The sequence below is a fragment of the Pan paniscus genome, chromosome 23 (genome assembly GCF_029289425.2).
Source record: "Pan paniscus chromosome 23, NHGRI_mPanPan1-v2.0_pri, whole genome shotgun sequence".
Lineage (NCBI taxonomy): Eukaryota > Metazoa > Chordata > Mammalia > Primates > Hominidae > Pan > Pan paniscus.
This window is the reverse complement of record NC_085927.1, coordinates 46,611,943-46,630,599: the sequence shown is the minus strand read 5'-3', so window position 1 is coordinate 46,630,599 and position 18,657 is coordinate 46,611,943. Positions and strand designations below refer to the sequence as shown.

General features: G+C 51.4%; 1 protein-coding gene across 3 annotated transcripts; it reads left to right on the top strand.

Moving 5' to 3' along the window:
* Positions 1-318: 318 nt before the first annotated feature.
* Positions 319-18,289, top strand: IFT27 (intraflagellar transport 27). Of its 3 annotated transcripts, none has more exons than XM_008975014.4 (8): positions 319-422; positions 659-779; positions 8,595-8,674; positions 9,093-9,152; positions 10,261-10,320; positions 12,422-12,539; positions 13,444-13,553; positions 18,088-18,289. In XM_008975014.4, exons 2-8 carry the CDS (start codon positions 746-748, stop codon positions 18,184-18,186), a joined length of 561 nt encoding a protein of 186 aa, XP_008973262.1. In that variant the 5' UTR covers positions 319-422; positions 659-745; the 3' UTR covers positions 18,187-18,289. The 3 variants fall into 3 exon arrangements, 2 of the variants coding, with proteins under 2 accessions (XP_008973262.1, XP_063459508.1); XR_010111826.1 differs by lacking the exons at positions 319-422; positions 659-779 and adding exons at positions 4,526-8,474; positions 15,571-15,646 and having other exon boundaries at positions 18,088-18,102; XM_063603438.1 differs by lacking the exons at positions 319-422; positions 659-779 and adding an exon at positions 4,549-8,474.
* Positions 18,290-18,657: the final 368 nt, after the last annotated feature.

Sequence of the window (18,657 nt, the reverse complement as noted above, 5' to 3'; positions counted from 1 at the left end):
TGGCGAATCCCTATTCCTCCCGAAGATGGGTCAAGCCAGACTCTGACCAATCAGAAAGCTTCTCTTGTCACCGCTTCTGACTGCTTGACGTGGAGGCTTCTTTATCTCGGGACTCTCAGGCTCAGCGGGGGCGGGATATAAAGCTGGTTGACGTCAATTACAACCACTCGTCAAGCAGACTGAACTTGGAAGAACTGATAACTCTACGAATTGCATCTCAAGAAAAGGCTGTTATCCCAGCTCTCTACTCCCATTGGATTTTTGTGAGACCTTGAGGGTGGGAGCTTTTGGCGGCAACCAATCGAGGGTCAGCGAGGAGGAGGAGGAGGCGGGGCAGGTGGGCTATGGTTGCTTGGAGAGTGCATTCGGCCCGGTACTTGTGATCGGAGGAGAGCCAGATCGTCCTTCCTTGAACCCTCTGGGTAGGGCTGTGCTGAGGGGCTGGGCGGGGAGCACAGGCCGTGTCCGCTCGCTTGCACCTTTTCAGACTGCCGTGTCAGGCCTCGAGCCGGGCCCACCTGAAGCCCTCCCCTGCCCACCCGCCCCCAGCGCCCGATATCCGCCCCCAGCCCAGAAGGGCCGGGCTCGGTCATCCCCAGTCCCGTCGCGGCCACTGACCCTTGAGATCAGCCCTCCCCTCCCCACCTTCCCGTCCCAGGCCAGCCCAGGGCCCGAAGCCCACCCACTCGCGTCTCTAGCAGCCGCTCTTGTCCTCTGGGTACGGCTCGCGGGAGTGTTGGTTACCATGGTGAAGCTGGCAGCCAAATGCATCCTGGCAGGTGAGTCTGAAAACTTGCGCTTGAATACGGTGGTCTCTGGAGTCCAGAGCCTTCATAATTCATCCAGAGCTTTTGTTCACCTAAATTGCCTACCTTTTCCTTTCTCTCTCCCAAAGGCGAGTTACTGCAATTACTGATACAGTAAATTACGTTAGGCGTGGAAGAATGATCTTCCAGGGCACTTCGCAGCTCCAGTGGATTTCCCCCTGCTGCCTGTCACATACTCTGAGACCACCTTCACCAGTTGAGCTGACTCGTTAAAAAATCACTAGTTACAACTCTGGAGAAGCAGACTTGTTAAAACAAAACAAAACAAACAAAACTTAAGCAAACCTTGAGTGCTTCAGCTAAACATATACTGTACCCCAAAGTTAGGCATCAGTGACTTTGGTAGTCTTTACTATGGGATTTTTTCCCCCGACCTCACCCCCTCTGATAACGGTGACCTGAGTGTAGTGACCAGAGTTTGCAAAAGGCACTTGTGTGTTGTCTTTAAGACCCAAAGTTACTGTGCTGCCCCACTCCAAGAAGGGCATAAATATTGAGTCTCCCAAAGGCAGGAATCTTTGTTTTGTTGACTGATACATCCCAAGCACCCAGAACAATGCCAGGAACATAGTAGGTACTCAATAAATACTTTTAGAATGGATGAATATGTGAATATGTGGCATGCACATTTGTAGTGTACCCCTTGTATCAGTCTGCACATTTAGAAAAACAATATTTTGGATTATAGACTGCGAAACACATATGCATGTTACTGAGTGCTTACTGCATGTGAAGCACACATATTTCATGTAATCGTCTCACCATAGCACACTGGGCTAGGTACTGGATTGTTTTTCTTTCTTTTTTTTTTTTTTTGAGACGGAGTCTCACGCTGTTGCCCAGGCTGGAGGGCAGTGGCGCGATCTCGGCTCACTGCAACCTCCACCACCCTGGTTCAAGCAATTCCCCTGCCTCAGCCTCCCAAGTAGCTGGGATTACAGGCGCAAGCCACCATGCCCGGCTAATTTTTTTTGTATTTTTAATAGAGCTGGGGTTTCACCATGTTGGCCAGACTGGTCTCGAACTCCTGACTTCAGGTGATCCACCCACCTCGGCCTCCCAAAGTGCTGGGATTATAGGCATGAGCCACTGCGCCCGGCCAGGTACTGGATTGTTCTGATCTTACTGAGGCACTGAGAGATGTCAGCCAAGATCAACCCCTAGTGAAGGCCCTATGCAGGATTTCAGCCCCTAGATCTAGCCAACTCCAAAACTCTTAACTCGTGTTTCTGTTGAAACCTGTGACCTTTCCAGGCTTCCCTGGCCAGCTCAGGAAAGAAGTGGTGAGAAATTATATACAGAAAAAGAGATTCCTGTTTTAAAAAATTCTCCTCTTCCAGACTGAGAATAAATGGTAATATTTTTAATGGCTTTTATAATTTGAAAATGAAAGGGTCACACAGAAAGATGACTGACAGTAGTAACTGAATCATACTGGAGCAAAATCAATTAATGGTTCTCAGGAGAGTCTCCAGTTTCCAGAGCACCAGAGGAGGCAGTGTTGTGTAACAAAAGTAATTTTGCCTGTTCCTCTTATTGGCTGTGTCATCTTGGATGAAGCACTTTTTGAGCTTTAATTTCCTTATGGATAAGGTGGGAACATTATTTTCTGAAGTTACTTTTTTTTTTTAAATGGGCTTCTCTCTGTGTTCTTTTTAAATTCGGTTTTCATCATGGAGCTAACTTACTGGCGCTTTGGGTGCATCAGCTCTGTGCTAGACCCTCAATACAGGTGGTCCCATTGAATCCTCATAGCAACCCTGTGGGATTGGTATTATTGCCATCCTCATTTACAGATGAGGCAACTGGGGCCCAGAAAAATGAGAACATTTGCCGTGGGTCACAGAGCTGGAAGTGGCAGAGCTGTATGATCCAGACCCTGGGTCCCAATCTGATTTCCAGGGCTTTAGCCCAAGCTACTCTGTCCTCAAGCAGTGCTCCTCTGTGTCCTTCTATTTTTTTTTTTTTTTTTTTGAGACGGAGTTTCACTCTCATTGCCTAAGCTGGAGTGCAATGGCACAATCTCAGCTCACTGCAACCTCCACTTCCTGGGTTCAAGCGATTCTCCTGCCTCAACCTCCCAAGTAGCTGGGATTACAGGCGCCCACCACCATACCCAGCTAATTTTTTGTATTTTTTAGTGGAGACTGGGTTTCACCATGTTAGCCAGGCTGGTCTTGAACTCCTGACGTCAGGTGATCTACCCGCCTCGGCCTCCCAAAGTGCTGGGATTACAGGCGTGAGTCACTGCGCCCGGATCTTTTTTTTTTGAGTCGTGATTTCACTCTGTCTCCCAGGCTGGAGTGCAGTGGTGCACAACCTTAGCTCACTGCAACTTCCGCCTCCTGGGTTTAAATGATTCCCTGCCTCAGCCTCCCGAGCAGCCGGGGATACAGGCACATGCCACCATGCCCAGTTAATTTTTGTATTTTTAGTAGAGATGGGGTTTCACCAGTTGGTCAGGCTGGTCTTGAACTCCAGACCTCAAGTGATCCACCCGCCTCAACCTCCCAAAGTGCTGGGATTACAGGCGTGAGCCACCCACTGTGCCCGGCCTCTTTGTGCCCTTCTTTACCCCCAACTCCCTTGGGTAGTTCTTTCACCTGAGTGCAGCCACTGCCTAGTTAGTGGCTCCTGAACTCCAGCCTGCGCCTCCATCTGCAGCCTCTTTTCAGGGATTCCACAGCATTTCCTCTTGGAAGTTTCCAGGGACCAAAAGACCTCAGCCCAGAAATCAGCCCCCTCTGACACCTCTCCACCCACCCCCGCCACACACATGCCATTGGTTTTATTTTTCCATCCATGACCCACAGCCCTACTGTTTAAACTGAGTTACTCCGTTTTTTCTCTCACATAACTGGTCATTGAAGGACCTGACGTTCAGTTCAAGTGTTTATGCATTGAACAGATACTCGCTGAGCACCTACTATGTCAGAGTCACCGTACAAGGTGCAGTGGGCCTGCAAGCATGAATCAGTTGCACTCAAGGAAGAACTAAGATCCGTGTGATACGTTCTAACACAGCGAACACAAAGCGAATGCCCTTTGTGTGCCAGATGCGGGGAAATGCCTCCAGGCACAGCTGCTACTTGTTCTGGTTCTGGAGAAGAAAGAAAACAATATCTGACATTGATCTGTATTTTGTTTACTTTTAAAAAAAACACTTAAATAGTACTTATATATGCCAGGCACTGTACATATTAACTCATTAAATCCTCATAACAATTCTGCGGGGTAGGTGCTATGATTATCTTACGTTATACATGTTGCAGCTGAGGCACAGAGAGGTTACGTAACTGATTTAAACTCACACAGCTAGAAAGTGATGGAGCTGGAGTCTGGCTCCAGAGTCTGTGCCGTTAAGTACCATAATATGCTGCCTCTTGATATACATGGAGATGGTAATAGAGCCTCCTGGGAGGGTTGCTCTGACATCACATCGTGCGCTACCACTGAGCAACGATCCACGTCAGCCACACAGATAAAGACGAAGGAGGGAGAGATGGCCTTCAGAGGCTGTGCAGGAAGGGTATTCTTTGAGCTTTCCTTGCAGAGAATGGACAGGATTCGAATTTGGTCTAGGGGTACCTGGAAGGAGGTGGCCTTGAGGAATTTCCAGGGACTGGGCGAACAGGAATGCAGAGCCCAGATTTGGGGTAAGGGATTACTAGGGAGAGAGTGGGAAGGTGGGTTAGGGCTGACCGTGGAGATGGGTAGGCTATGAAGGAATCCTCAGTGGGGTTTGTGTGAAGGTTTGCCAAGATGGAGGCACTGTGTTACAGGGGTCCACCTGTTGATGCCACGCACTGGGCGGATTAGAGCCGGGAGAAAAAAGAAGAGAAAAGAAGTGTTGAAGGCACAGTTGGGAAGACAGAAAACGCAGTCGTCATTTCAGCAGAGAAATTTTAATGTATGGAATTGCTTCATCAAGTGTTGGAGAACTGAGGAAGCAAGAAGGCAGCATTGAGATGACACAGAGTGGCAGGCAGAGGTCGGGGGTGTCAGAAGCTTGAAGAGACCCAGGGAGCTGGGATCCGGACCCCTGAGGAAGGGGCCCCGCCCGGCTGGTCCCGGCACCTCAGGAGTCCAGTCACCTGCCGCGTGACCCCAGCACATGCCACAGAGCACCAGGACCCATTTCCCACTGGGAGGAGCCCAGCCCTGTGTTCAGGGCAAGACACACCAGACCAGTTCCAAACCATCCTGGAGGGTCCATGTTTTAAGACCACTCCTGGTACCAAGGACTACATAAGTCAGGGGCCAGGCAAAAACCAGCAACTCTACTCGGCATTTCAACAGTGAGGATTTCAGTAGGATGTGAATGACACCGGTGCTAGAGGACTGGAAGAGGAAAAGGGGGAGACTGAGGCAGCACGGGTAGTAACTGCAGGAAGGAGCACCACCTCTCGGGCTGGGGAAGCAGAGGGAAGCATGTGGGGCTCTCAGCCCAGAAGCAGGGAGGAGGGGCCCTGGGAGCCAAGGTGTGGATCTCTGAGAAGAGGGCACTGCCCGCTGGCGCTGTTTCCTCTGGGGGCAACAATAAGCTGGTCTGGGGGTAGGGAAACACACACACACACACACACACACACACACCCCAAGACAGGAAGCAGTTAGTGCTGCTGGGGTGCAGGCCATTGCTAGGGTAGTACTAAGAAAAAGGAGAAGCAGGCGGGAAGAGCAGTGTCCTCTCCCCCGACTCCAGCCTTCCCTTCTTCTTCCAGAACTCCCATTGGCAGAGCCTAACAGGAAGCTCCTAGCAAGGGAGAAATGTGTCTGCAGAGGCCCCTCCCTTGCACACTGTGGAAGGATGGGCTTGGGGCTGAGATAGAAACCCAGCAGTGAGGCTGAGCTAACTGGGGCGGGGTCAGCAGGGAGGGCCAAGCAGAGGTGGGCTGAGACTCAGCCAAGGATGTGAGGAATGCAAGGGAGGCTGCCTGAAGACGGGAGGAAGGAGGAAGAGCAGTCAGAAGTGACCCGTTGAATCTGGGGACGATGAAAACACACGGTGGCATCACAAACAGAAAGCTTGGGTGATGGGGGCAGCCCACTCAGGACCGGGGCATGACGGAGCTTGGCTGTAGACAGACTGAGGTTGGAGGAAGGTCCTTCATTCTAGTGGCAACGCACACGGGTTTTTGGATATACAGACAAAGCTTGGGAGGGAGATCCTGCCTTCTGTCAAGGTGACGAGAGTCAGTGGGACGGAGTGGACTGGGAGCAGAGCGCCACCGATGACAGGCCCATGGGAATGCCCACACTCGGGGGGCAGAGGGGCAGGCAGATGGCAGGAGAACCAGGCCAGGGCAGGGTCACTGAGGCCACGGGGACAGTACTCGGGAAGGAAGGGGTCACTTCAGGCTGACTCACATCCTTCAGAGACGTCAAGGAGGATGAGAACCAAGAAAAGGCCATCAGCCTTGGCAACTGTGAGGTCACAGGTGATCTCGCATCGTGCCCTTGCAGACGTCATCCTCTCTGTCCTGCAGCGCCCTGCCTGCTGTCGCACCCAGGCCCAGCCCTTGCCCCTAGGGAAGCCTCCCTCCCCAATGAATCCTCTCATTCATTTCTTTTCTCGATGCTCCCCAGACGCCTTGCTTCTCAGTTTGTGCTATTTGAATTTGCACTTGTCATCCTGTTGCTCTGCAAATGTGTTTATCAGTTATTTCACCTCCCTGTGCTTCTGAGCCCTCATAGCCAACACAGGCGGTTTCCTGTAAGTGTTGGTGACTCTGACTGACAGTCAGAGGAAAGATTTATGAAATTAACCAGAACAAATCTGTGGGGAATCTCATAAGCAGGAGGAGCCAACTTCCAGCTGAATTCAGGAGCAGAGCTGAAGTCGGGAGGGCGGGCGCAGTCAGGGCCCAAGGAAGGAAAGCGATGCGCTCTGTTTGCTCCGAGATGGGTGGGTACCCCATGACAGTCTAGGCTGTGGTTGCCCCAGATGTCATGGAAGGCGGTGAGGAGGGCCTGGAGGGACAGCATTAAAAATGGGTCAGAACTCACTTCTGTAATCCCAGCACTTTGGCAGGCAGATCACCTGAGGTCAAGAGTTTGTGATCAGGCTGGCCAACATGTGAAACCCCGTCTCTACTAAAAATACAAACATTAGCTGGGCATGGTGGCATGCACCTGTAATCCCAGCTACTCGGGAGGCTAAGGCAGGAGAATCACTTGAACCCGGGAGGCGGAGGTTGCAGCGAGCCTAGATTGCACCACTGTACTTCAGCCTGCATGACAGAGACTCCATCTCAAAACAAGAAAAGTGTCAGAAGTGGTCCCTGAGCTCTAGGAGAGGAGCAGGGCCTGGGCAGAGCGTGAGGTTGGAATCCTGGGCGAGTTACCCAGCCTCTCTGAGCCTCAGTCTCTTCATCTGTCAGGTGAGGTTAATGATACCTTGGCGGGGAAGGAATGAATGGGATTGTGTGAACAGGTCCATGAGGGGGGCTCAGCACATATTGGTTCCCTTCTAAGGAGTGATGACAAATAGAAAAGCAGGACCTGAATAGCTCACTCAAACCTGGAGGAGTTCACATAAAATGAAATGCCACAAGCATTGAAATAATTGTCTTACAAGGGAAAATTATAGGTGGGAAAAGTCAAAACTGAAAAGTGAACAGTGGCAGACTGTTGAGAAGTCGAGGAAAGGAGTGTTGAAGCCGACTGTAAAATGGGAAGCAAAGGTGAAGAGATGGTACCAAGTGATGTGAGTTGGAAGCCGCGGAGTGCGGTGCTGATTTTGCTAAGGATCCAGAGGATGAGAAGCAGAAAGCACGTGTTCTGCCAGGACCTGGACGGTGGAGTGCAAGTCCACGTCAGACTCAGGAGGAAAAGAGGCTGCAAATGGAAACAATCAGCATCAAAGGAGGCTCAGCAGAGCCATTAGAGGGAAAATGGGGAGGGCAAAGGGAATTAAAGATGGGCAGGGAGAGCTCCCAGCACCCGTGACGGGCACGGGAGGAGCGCTCGATTAAATGGCTCCCAGCAGTCTTGTGAAAGGCTCAGGTCTCAGACTGAAAACTGCGACATAAACCTTTAGTTCTGAGGGACCAGTTTCTGGGGCTGTTGACCAGCAGAGGAGAGGGAGATAAAGCCAGTAGGTGAGAGATGAGCTTGGAGGAGGTGACTGCTATTGCAGATAGAATTGGTGGAGAGGCCCCTGGGAAGATGAATCCTTGGGTCGCAGACAGGTATTCTGCGATGGAGATGGAGCATAGCATTTGGAAAGAGATTTCAGAATGATGAACACAGACTCAGACTTCTTGCTTCCCACAAATGCAGAGACCCTTCCACCCCCCACGCCCCACACAAAAAAGTATTCAGGTGGAAGCTGTCAACCCAGGTTGGGTCAGTTGGACAGGTGAGTCTGCCTGTCAGTGCCAGTCACACTTCTTTACCTTCAAGACTTCAAAGTAAATTCCAGTTTGGAAGTGACAGCTTTTCCCCATAGGGCATGTTTCAGTGGAAGAGCGTCAGTTCCGTTTCCAGGGCCCCAAAGCCCTCTGTAAGCTCTGTTACCTTCTGGGTCAGTTCCTGTGGATAAAAGGCTTAGCCGTGCAGAAATGTGCTCTGGCTGTTGTGAGGTTTGCAGATCAGTCTCATGGACCTGTGCCCTGCCCGCGGCCTCAGAACAAGTTCCCGTGAGAGGCAAGTACATCTCTCAAAACTCATTGAAGTTTTTGGTTTCTAGACTAATGTTCTGCAGCGGGAGATTCTCAAGTCAGATGAGAACTAAGGCGTTCTTTTTCTTCTTTTCTGATCTCACAGGAGACCCAGCAGTGGGCAAGACCGCCCTGGCACAGATCTTCCGCAGTGATGGAGCCCATTTCCAGAAAAGCTACACCCTGGTGAGCTGGGGTGTCAAGACCTGGCCACAGCTTAAAGAGAAGTGCTCGGTTCACCATGATGAGTGACTGTGAAGTTCCTTGAGGGAAGCCTTAAGACAGCTGATGAAAGGCTGCTCAGAGGGCCACGTGGAGATCGTTTTTTTCCACTAGCCCAGGGTGAGAGGTCGGCTACAGAGCAGAATGGCCACAAGTAACTTGGCCACCACGTGTAGCAGCTCACGTCAGGGCAGGGAGGTGGAGAGGACTAGTTGGTCCCCTCTGACTTCTGCATGCTGAGCTGCTTCTCACAAGAATGAGTCCAGAACAAACCCTTCCACTGGAGATAGCCCTCCTGGGATCGGGGTGCTTGTGTGTCCTCCTGTAACATGCTTTCCCTTTGGGGGCCCTCAATGCTAACATTCTTGGTGTCCCTCGGCAGACAACAGGAATGGATTTGGTGGTGAAGACAGTGCCAGTTCCTGACACGGGAGACAGTGTGGTGAGTGATGCCTTTACCCAAGGGAACTCAGGGCTCCCCCAGCTGGGCCCAGGGTCTCTGTGGTCACACCATCCTCCCTAGGAGAGATGCAGTGCAAGGCTGTGGTCTAGACTTGGCTGAGCATTTCGGAATAGAATCGGGAAGCATTCAAGGGAGGGACTGAGGAGGTGCAGCAGGAAGGAAGGAAGGAGGACTAGGAGATGGGCCTGGCCCTTGAGGAACTTATTCTCTACTATCAAGGTTCTTGAGTCTCTATGGGAACCTGGGGCTCTTGAAAGTGAAATGCAAGATGTTATGTTTGTGTGTGCTTTTCTAGAGAGAGGGTTTGTAGCTTTCACCAGATTCCTAAAGAGGTCTGCGAGAAAAAAAAAAAAAAAGTATAAGTACTTCTGATGAAGAGAAAGGTGAGTTCCCAGGTAACCAATATGCAAAACAGACAATGGTACTGATGTTTAGACGGTGTATGCCGGGGATCAGAGGCCAGCCAGGAAATACCCAGTGCCAGGAGGGAGCTTGTGGGGGAGCCGAGGGGTGATTTCCTAGAGGACCAGCCCTGGGGGCCCTCACATGGGCTGGGGAAGGTTTGGACAGGGCTGGAAGGGTCATCCCGCACCCTCTGTCTGCATCACACCTTAGCCATCCCAGAAGGGTGACAGAATGTCCTACTTTAAACACCTTCCCCAGGCCTACTCAGTGACCTCCTTTAGAAAGAATCGTTCTAAGATTTGAAAATCAATTTGGTTAACAAAGTGCAGAATGACCTTTTGGAAACCAGAGCACTCGCCGGCCTGTTTAGCATTCTGTTCTGCCAGGTGGGAAGTCAGCTTGTTCCTGGTATTTTTGCACTCAGGGTTACAAGAGGTGAGACTCCACACAGGAAGTGCTGGTTGGTGCGAGAACCCGTCGTACTGCCTCTCTAAGACTCTGGAGTTCGCTACTTTCCCCTTCATCTTCTCTCGTGCCTGGGAGAAAAGACAGAGCATGTGTGAAGATGTGGGTGCCCGTATTTCACCCCTAAGACAAGTCCAGTGTGAGTTGAGAGTGATACCAGTGACTCGTAGCTTGTGGTTTTTCCACGTGGAGACTTTTCTTGCTTTTCTGATTGTAGGAACTCTTCATTTTTGACTCTGCTGGCAAGGAGCTGTTTTCGGAAATGCTGGATAAATTGGCAAGTAGCACGTGGTCTTTTTCCTGACTGTCACCACCTCCTGCCAAAACGTTTACCCCTGACAGTGCTCACACAGCAGTTTCCCTGCACTGTGCTGTTGGGAAGCTCCCATGGCATTACTCTTTAAGGGGCATTCCTCCCAGCCCAGGACTCATGGCTACTTGGCAAGAAGGAGTGGCTGATGCGTGTGACTGCCCGGGCCCCAGCTCTGGGGTGCCCAGGATCCAATGGGCCAAGAGCCCTGCGGCTCGGTCCTTGCAGCCCTCCCCCTGTGAGGCCTCCCTTCTTTAGAGCAACACTGTCCTTTCAGATGGTGTCCCCTACCTCCCAAGACAGTACAGACTGCCTCCTCCCCCTCTGGGAAGTGCTGTAGAGGCCTCAGCCTATAACGAGGCTCACTTTCTGCCGTTCCACTGGGGTTTGCTCTGGAACATGCCCCTGCTGCTGCCCGGGCCTCACCATGCCCCATCCACCCCCGTCCCACCAGCCTCACAGGATCCACTTGCTGTACCTTCCACGGTAACAGTCTCACTAATCTGGGCCAGTGAGCTAATTAGAAGGTTTGAGTTCTCCAGAGCCCTCCCCTGCCTTTCCAAGAACAGCCACATTTTAATGGGAACAGTTTTCTGCCCCTTTTTTTTTGTTGCCTAAGAGAAGTAGATCTAATGATAGTGATTTCATACAGGGTTGGCTTCATGCGTCGGTTCACGACGTTCACCCCAATTGCCTACTGTGTGCATGGCCTGGCACTGGGGCTGCCATGCCCAGCAGAAGGGAAGATGTATTTGGGCAAATCCAGGCCATGTGCCACCCGTCAGCTCACACCCTCCCCTCCAGCCAGCCCTGACTCCTGGTTCACCCGCTCTGGCTTTAGCGTGATGCCAGGCCTCTCCAGGACCCCCTCACTGAAGCCTGGAAGAAGGAGGGTTTCTTGAGTAAAAACCACGCTGAAGTGTCTCCTGCGTGCATGTAACAGAGCTCAATGTGTTCTAGCAGGAGTTCAAGAGTTAATCTGTGGAGTGAAGGGTTCATCAGTTTAGTCCACGGTCCTCCCATCCCTGACACTGCCAGAAGCCAGCACAGCCTTGTAGGGTGAGGAGGAGCCCTCCAGAGTGGACTCTGGGCTGGCCTTCCAAGGATCTGAAAGGGAATCCAATCTGGAGGGAAAAGGATTCTCTTCTGTACCCTGGGAGGTTACTGGCACCCCGGAAATAAACCGGGTCCTAATTGTGCGAGGTTGGGGGATCCAGAAACCAGGGCATGGCCAAGAGTCACGAGCACCAGGGCGCGCACCCACAGCCTGTACAGGGCCATTCTACATCCAGGGGCAGGCAGCAGGACATCCCAGGACTCTGAGCAGCCCCTGAAGGCGACAGCCCCTGAGAGTGTAGCCTTGGCTCTTAATTGGGTCATGGAGCCCTGTCCAGTTGTCAGTGTGGTTTGGATTAGGCTGATGCAGAGATGGCAAGAGAAGCAGAAAGTGCCCTCTGCATTTTAACAAGCCAGCCCTTATTAAGAAGATGCAAGCAAACAAGCTTCCCAGGCTGGCTAATGAAGAAAGAATCTTCTTTCAGGGCTGCAAAGCACAAAAATGTAACTTGCATGGTGGTGGGCTCTTGATAAGAATGAGTGGAGAATGAATGAATGAGGCCAGCTGCAGGTGAAAGCAGATTGTTGGGTAGAGAAGAACTCAGTTGTCCCCCATCTCTGTCATCGTTGTCTTTGTTTTTAAAGCCTGTCAGGCCTGGACAAGTCACTTACCCTCCCTGAATTTGGTTTCTTCAGCTACAAAGTGGGAATATTCAGACACTCTACTGAGTTGGGAGGTTTCACAGTGAGGCACGGAAGTGCCCAGCAGAGCCTGGCCCAGACATGAGCTCTTGTCCTTGGCGGCACCGCCCCAGCCCTGCCTCCTGCCACTGAACGTGGCCCTCCGTTCATTCCTTTGGGGAAATTGTTGGACATCTGTGGGTGTGGCTGTTTTCGTTTCTTGTTTCCCTCTGCTCCCCATACCCTTTCCCTTGGAAGGCCAAATTGTCTCCCAGCCTTGAAGTCACTTTTCCTGTTACTGACCCATACTCATCCTGTCCCTCTTGCACAGTGGGAGAGTCCCAATGTCTTATGTCTCGTCTATGATGTGACCAATGAAGAATCCTTCAACAACTGCAGCAAGTGGCTGGAGAAGGCTCGGTCACAGGCTCCAGGCATCTCTCTCCCAGGTACGGGCTGCAGACACCCATGTTTCCCAGCGGCATCTCTGTCCTTCGGTTCAAGAGCACAAGGGCATTGCAGAGGTAGCTGGGGGTGGAGAAGGGGCCCTGGGCTTGGACTTTGATGGCCTAAGGCATACACTGGCCCTGCCGCTTAGCAGCCATGCCAACCTCGGTGAGTCACCACACACACCTCTCCCAGTCTAGGAAACGGGAATGAGGACACGCACCTGGCAGGGCTGTGGGGAGACTCAATAACGGGAGGGTGCTGTAATATCAGTTGTTAATTCCAGAAAGCTAACCCCAGGGAAGAGTTCCTAATTTTCTCTTGTATATGGGGTACAAGTAAACATTCAAGTCCTGTTGTCACTTCTGAATGCTTTAAATCAGTTTATTTTTCGTCCCTATGTGAGATCAACAAATTCTCCTCATTATAGACCGGGGAAAGTGATCTCCAGAGACAGGCTCAAAAATTAGCTGCAGCTGATGCAGCTGGGAGCTGAACTAAATTACCTCTGAATCCCTGACTCCGAGCCGAGTCCTTAGATTACTATTAATGACCAGTTTACAGTTTGCTCCGTGTGCTCAGAATTATTACAAAGGCTCACATAAATTTGGCCCTCGCCTTCAGGCGTTTGCAGCCCTTTAAGGAGGCAAGGGAGACAGATACACTTGAGGTCTAGAAAAAGATCTAGCAGAAGCTGTGCATGAAAAGCCAAGCCCACCTGTCTCTCTGTGGCCCTTGGGGCCATCACAAGAGACCCCCGGCTTTCCCTGTGGGGGCTCACCACCTCGAGTCAGGCAGCTCTCAGAGGATGCTTTGCACCCCTCAAAAATAGTGCTCTCATCTCGCCCGCTGTCCTTCCAGACTGTGACAGTGAAGTGCCATATTTTGGTTGTTTCTTCTGAGTAGGTGTTTTAGTTGGGAACAAGACAGACCTGGCCGGCAGACGAGCAGTGGACTCAGCTGAGGCCCGGGCATGGGCGCTGGGCCAGGGCCTGGAATGTTTTGAAACATCCGTGGTGAGTATTTCCACTTGCCTCGTCGCCAAGTCTGGAGTGGGCCTCTGCTGGCAGCGGTCTTGCACATGACCTCACGTGCAGGGAGCTGTTATTCCACCATATGCAGAGTCTCATTTGGAACTGATGTTTACATTCTTACCCAAGATCTCTTCTCAGTATAGCAGTAGCTGCTCAGACATAACAGGAAAGCAGATCACCCAGCCAACCCTGGGAAAAGGTGTATCTCAACTAGTAAGAAATACAAGTGCTTTGTGTGCGGTGATCATGACCCTCGACGTTTGCATGTAGTATTCTGGGTTCAGATGTTGTTGGAACATTGTTTCATGTGGCCCTCACAACAAGTCCTGTGAACCAGAAGTTGGCCCCACAGTTCCCATTCCAGTTTTGAGGAGCTCAAGTGACTTGTCCAAAGTCCCATGATTAGCGAAGGGTGGAGCCAGGATGAGGACTCATGGCCTCTAATTCCCATCGGTGCCACCCATCCTCACCTTGCTGCAGCCCCAGGGTGACTCCAGGCCATAAAGTGCCTGCCAGTTAAAAGAGCAGAAGACCTCATTACAAAAAGCAAGTGATTTGTTGTCAGCATCTTCAGTACACTTTTCCTGGCAAAAACTGCAATTACTTTTTGCACCAACCTAATGTATCATGATTTTAGCTGTCCAGCACTGAGGAACCTGCTTCCTGTGTTTGGGAGTTTTAAAGTCCCATCCTCCTTGAGGCCAAGATGCAGCCATGTGACCCAGGCTGCACCAATCAGACCCCTCACGTGAGACTCCACTAGGAAGGGCATGAAGTGATGATCTGCCCTCTAGGAACAGGTGTGGCCCTGAACATCCATCTCAGAGCCAGCAGGGGCCCGAGTGTTGGTTGCCCTGCCCCTCGCCAGGGTTGCTAGCTGGGGAGATCACCAGGCCTGGCACAGTCATGGTCGTAACGTGGACCTCACCTTGTGGCCTTTAGACCTGATTCTGTGGCCCTCAGAATTGAGTCATGGGCTGGTTAATGTTCTGGAGGTCATCTTCTCATGGGCTGGTTAATGTTCTGGAGGTTATCTTCTGCTCCAGCTTGACTTTGGCTCTAGGCACTTCCGCTATTGCATCTAGGAACCTTGACCAGTGCTGTCCAAGCTTACAAAACGCCCCCAAAGTAGCATGCTTCCTTAGGGAAAGTACAGCAGTAAAGGCAGGCACTCTGACCTCCCATGGTGAGTGGCAGAACTTGCCGTGGGAACCTGGACATGTTATTTCACCTGTTGGTGGCTCAGGCTTGTAAAATGAGGATCATAAAATATATCCCTTATCGAGTAATAAATATGAGAATCAAGTAATATGTCACATATAAAACACGGATCACAGAGTCTGGCGTCCGGTAAACACTCAGTAGATGTTAGCTTTCTTAAAGTATAAATATTGCCCCTAGAATCTTGTTTATACTGTTATTACTTACTAAATCCTTGTATTCATGGCTTGTGCAGAGATAAATATCACCCTTGCCTCTGCTCCAGTTATCACAAATGCTAAATTAATGAAGTCCAAATCAGCTTGTCCTGTATAGAGGGTTTGCCATCTTTTCTGCAGCACAGCTTTGTGCAAAGCAGTAGGCGGTAGTGCCCTAGCAAACAGGATTTCAGTATTCTCCCTTCCTCCATACATTTGTGAAATTGTCCCTGCACCCCAATATTCCATATTCCCTAGAACGCTTGATAGAACTCAGAAATTAAAACCCACCCCAACCTCCAAAACATGAGTCATCAAAGGCCAGTGGGCTACGGGTTAAAACTCTGTTGAGGTGTTGAAGTGGGTGGGTGTAAACTACGCTTGAAGAGGCTGCAGTAAGCACTTGCTATTATCTGTGCAAGTTAACTAGTTCCCCCTGAGTTGAGGCTCACAGAAGCACCACTGGCAGCTAGGTTAAGAAAGCTGTAATTAAAAAGGAAATATAACCAAACGCAGCTTCAGACGCAGCCAAGGCCTGACACCAAGCCCATCTCCTCCTCTCTTCTGCCTAAACACCGCAGTGACCATCCTGCCGATCCAAAGGAGGTCCCTACAAACAAGTGCAAGAACAATCCGCGCTGATCACTGCCCTCCCAGGCAAGCGAGGAGTGGGGAAGTAACGTCTGATGAGGGCCTACTGTGTGCTAGGTGTTTTGCACACATTATTTGTTTAGGCTTCATAACAGCCCTACAAGGTAACACTCCTGTGTTGTATAGATGACAGACTCAGAAAGGTTGTGTAGCTTGCCCTGGTGGCATAGTTAAACGAGGGCTAGAAACAGGACTAGGAGTCAGGCCTGTCCAGCTGGAAAACTTGGGTTTTCTAGAAGGGGTACCCTGGCCTCCTGTGGAGCCTGCTGTGGGACTCTGCAGAACACAATTCAAGGCCAGACTGAACACTAGCCTGAACCTGCCCTGAGAATCCCCCTAAGCCGACCTACTTCACAGCTGTCCTGACTGTGTAAGCGACATGATGATTAGTGATCAGACGAAAGGATTCCTGTCATTGGTAACCCTCTCAAAGTATTTGGAAAACAGTTCAATTTTCATCTATTTCAGAAGCACGCCGTGGTGTCTATTGAGGCTCACCTGCATTGAATTCCTTCCTTTTTATGTTGTGATCTCCCAAGATTGCATTGTGGAGTGTTTTCGAATCCATTTTGAAATCCCCGTGCGTGCGCTATGCAGGCCTCCGTCTTTTTCCATTCCATTCTTAACTCTACTTTCGACGGAAGCAGTGTTTTACCCCGACACTGGCTTGCCTAGGACCTTGTGCTCTGCACAACTAGCAGGGCCCGGCAGGATGTACTGAATTCTTGCTCTCGTGTCCAGCTGGAGGGTGATGGCTTTCAAGTCCTTGGCTGTTGGGAGCTTACTATAAATGTTCGTCTTGGCTACAAACTCTCCACTCTTTCCTCGGCACTCTCTCAGCATTGCCACCACTGTCTTTCCTCTTGGCCAACTGTTTTCTTTGCTTAGGCTTTCCCTTGCTAGAAAGTCCAGGTAACTTTCTCCACGGGACCTGGTTTCCTTCGCACATCCCAGCTGGCCTCGAGGAAAGGTAGCTCTTCCCAAATCAGAGAATCTGGATGCTGGGCTGGGCTCTGCACCAACCAGCTGGGCCGCTTCACCCCCTGGGCCCCAAACTACTCATCTGTGAAGCGAAGGCACCGCGCTTGATGCCTTCTGCAACGTTCTTCAGTTTGGAAATCCTTCTGTTTCGCTGGGGATATTTCACGGCCTCTTCTCAAGGTTGCACTTTTGCCGGCTGCCAGGGATCGTCTCAAAACAGGTTCTTAGTGCATTCATAGCTTGAGCTGCTGTCTTGAAAGTAGTACATTCCTTTTTCTGCCAACTTTTTTCTGAGACAGTTTTTGAATGCACACGTGCACCCACAGAGTGAGAGTGGCTGTTAAGAGAGAGGGTGCCATTTCCTTTCCCCTCCAGCCTGTCCCTGTGCACCCTGGAGGGGCCCGTTTTTTCCACCGCTTAGATAAAATCTAGGGCAAGTTCCTGAACTTCTCTTTTCTCTCTCAGGTAACAAAAATTCTTTTGGGCTCCTTTAGTCACAAAGATATTCACGATTTCAGGTATTAAAGTGCCCAGCCCTGGGTGATTGTCAAAATTCTGAACTTGATTTAAAGCCGCACCTCCTCTCACAGTCTTTGGGAGGGAGAGACCGGAGCCAGGAGTGCAGCGTGTTTGCTGGGGTCTGTCGTGGCCCACTCCACACCTGCTGGGTGGATCCGGCTGGTGCCCCATGGGCGCCTCTGAGATGCCCCTCCCCACCCACCCCATCAGTGGCGCTGTCTCACCTGCAGGCTGCTTCTCACAGGTGGTCCCCCCTCACTCCTCCTGCAGCCCCAGTTCCTGGCTGTTCATTCTTATTGGGACCCGTCACCCTCCTGGAGGCGGTCCCAGCCGAGCCCCCTTAAGACAGCACCAGGCTGGCTCCACTTGGCCCCCGCTGGTTCAGGGAAGTGCTGCTGCAGCCGTCTAGTTCGACAAAGGAGGCAGCGAGGCCGTCTCATTGGTAGCCCTCTCCTGGCTTGCCCAGCTACCACCTCACCTCGATTCCTCCCAGGCCTGGGTCCAGCACCAGCCTAGGAAGAGGGTGCCCCATGCTGTCTAGCTCTTCTTTGGGATGGGGGGCTCCAGGTTGCTTGGTATTTTGCTTTGGCCTTTGGAGCCTCAGTCAAAACTAAGCGAGGAAAGGTGTCATTTTCACATCTCGTCACACGTACAGTGACTGCAACTAAAAGCACAGGCTTTGTAGAAACAGACATGGGTTCAGGCCCCAGCTCCACCATTCACAAGGTGTGGGGCTTCCTGCAAGGTACCTTCATCTCTGAGTTACCTGACTCCATCTGAGTTTCCTTCTTGTAAAACTGGCATCCATGAAAGTGGCTACCTCGAAGGGCGTGAAGATGAAATGAGGTGGAAAGTAGGTAGCCCCCGAATGAGGGAAGCATTGAGTGAGAGCTGGCCCTCTGACCCTTCTAAAAGAACACAGCCAACTTTTTAAACTGTCTTTCCAGAAAGAGATGGAAAACTTCGAAGCCCCTTTCCACTGCCTTGCCAAGCAGTTCCACCAGCTGTACCGGGAGAAGGTGGAGGTTTTCCGGGCCCTGGCGTGACGAGCTGGAGCAGATCGTGCTGCACAACCGGAGAAGACAGAATTACCTCTGCTCTTTTAATATATAATGATGGCTTTAAATAAAATTAGGAGAAAATGTCGAAGCAGCAGCTCCTTCCACTCTTGGCCTGGGTGGCCCTAGTTCCACTGTACACTTTGGCCACTGCGTCACTGCCGGTTCCAGGGCAGCCGGGAGCCCCACTCGGGACCCTGGCCCTCCCTTCTGTGAGGCTGGTGCTTCGGGACGTCGCCTTGCTCGAGGGGGTGGTCCTGCCCACTGCGCGGCAGGGTGCACCAGCTCCCTAAAGGGCCTCCCACTGCAAAAGCGAAGCCCGCAGTGGGTATTGAAAGGGCCTGGCCCAGCGTTTGCTTACGGTTTCCCACAGCTGAAATGCCCAGCTCAGAACCTGTCCCAAGGCTGAGATGGGGCTGATGGCCCCCTTATTCTGACAGAGTCCATTCTGCTGCTTGC

What these genes read in the sequence shown, in the direction of transcription:
- IFT27 (XM_063603438.1), top strand. Translation starts at nt 8,390, where the DNA reads ATGTGCTCTGGCTGTTGTGAGGTTTGCAGATCAGTCTCATGGACCTGT. An exon ending in AGAACAAGTTCCCGTGAGAG is followed by an intron (nt 8,475 to 8,594) that starts GCAAGTACATCT and finishes CTGATCTCACAG; the next exon opens with GAGACCCAGCAGTGGGCAAG. An exon ending in AATGTTTTGAAACATCCGTG is followed by an intron (nt 13,554 to 18,087) that starts GTGAGTATTTCC and finishes CTGTCTTTCCAG; the next exon opens with AAAGAGATGGAAAACTTCGA.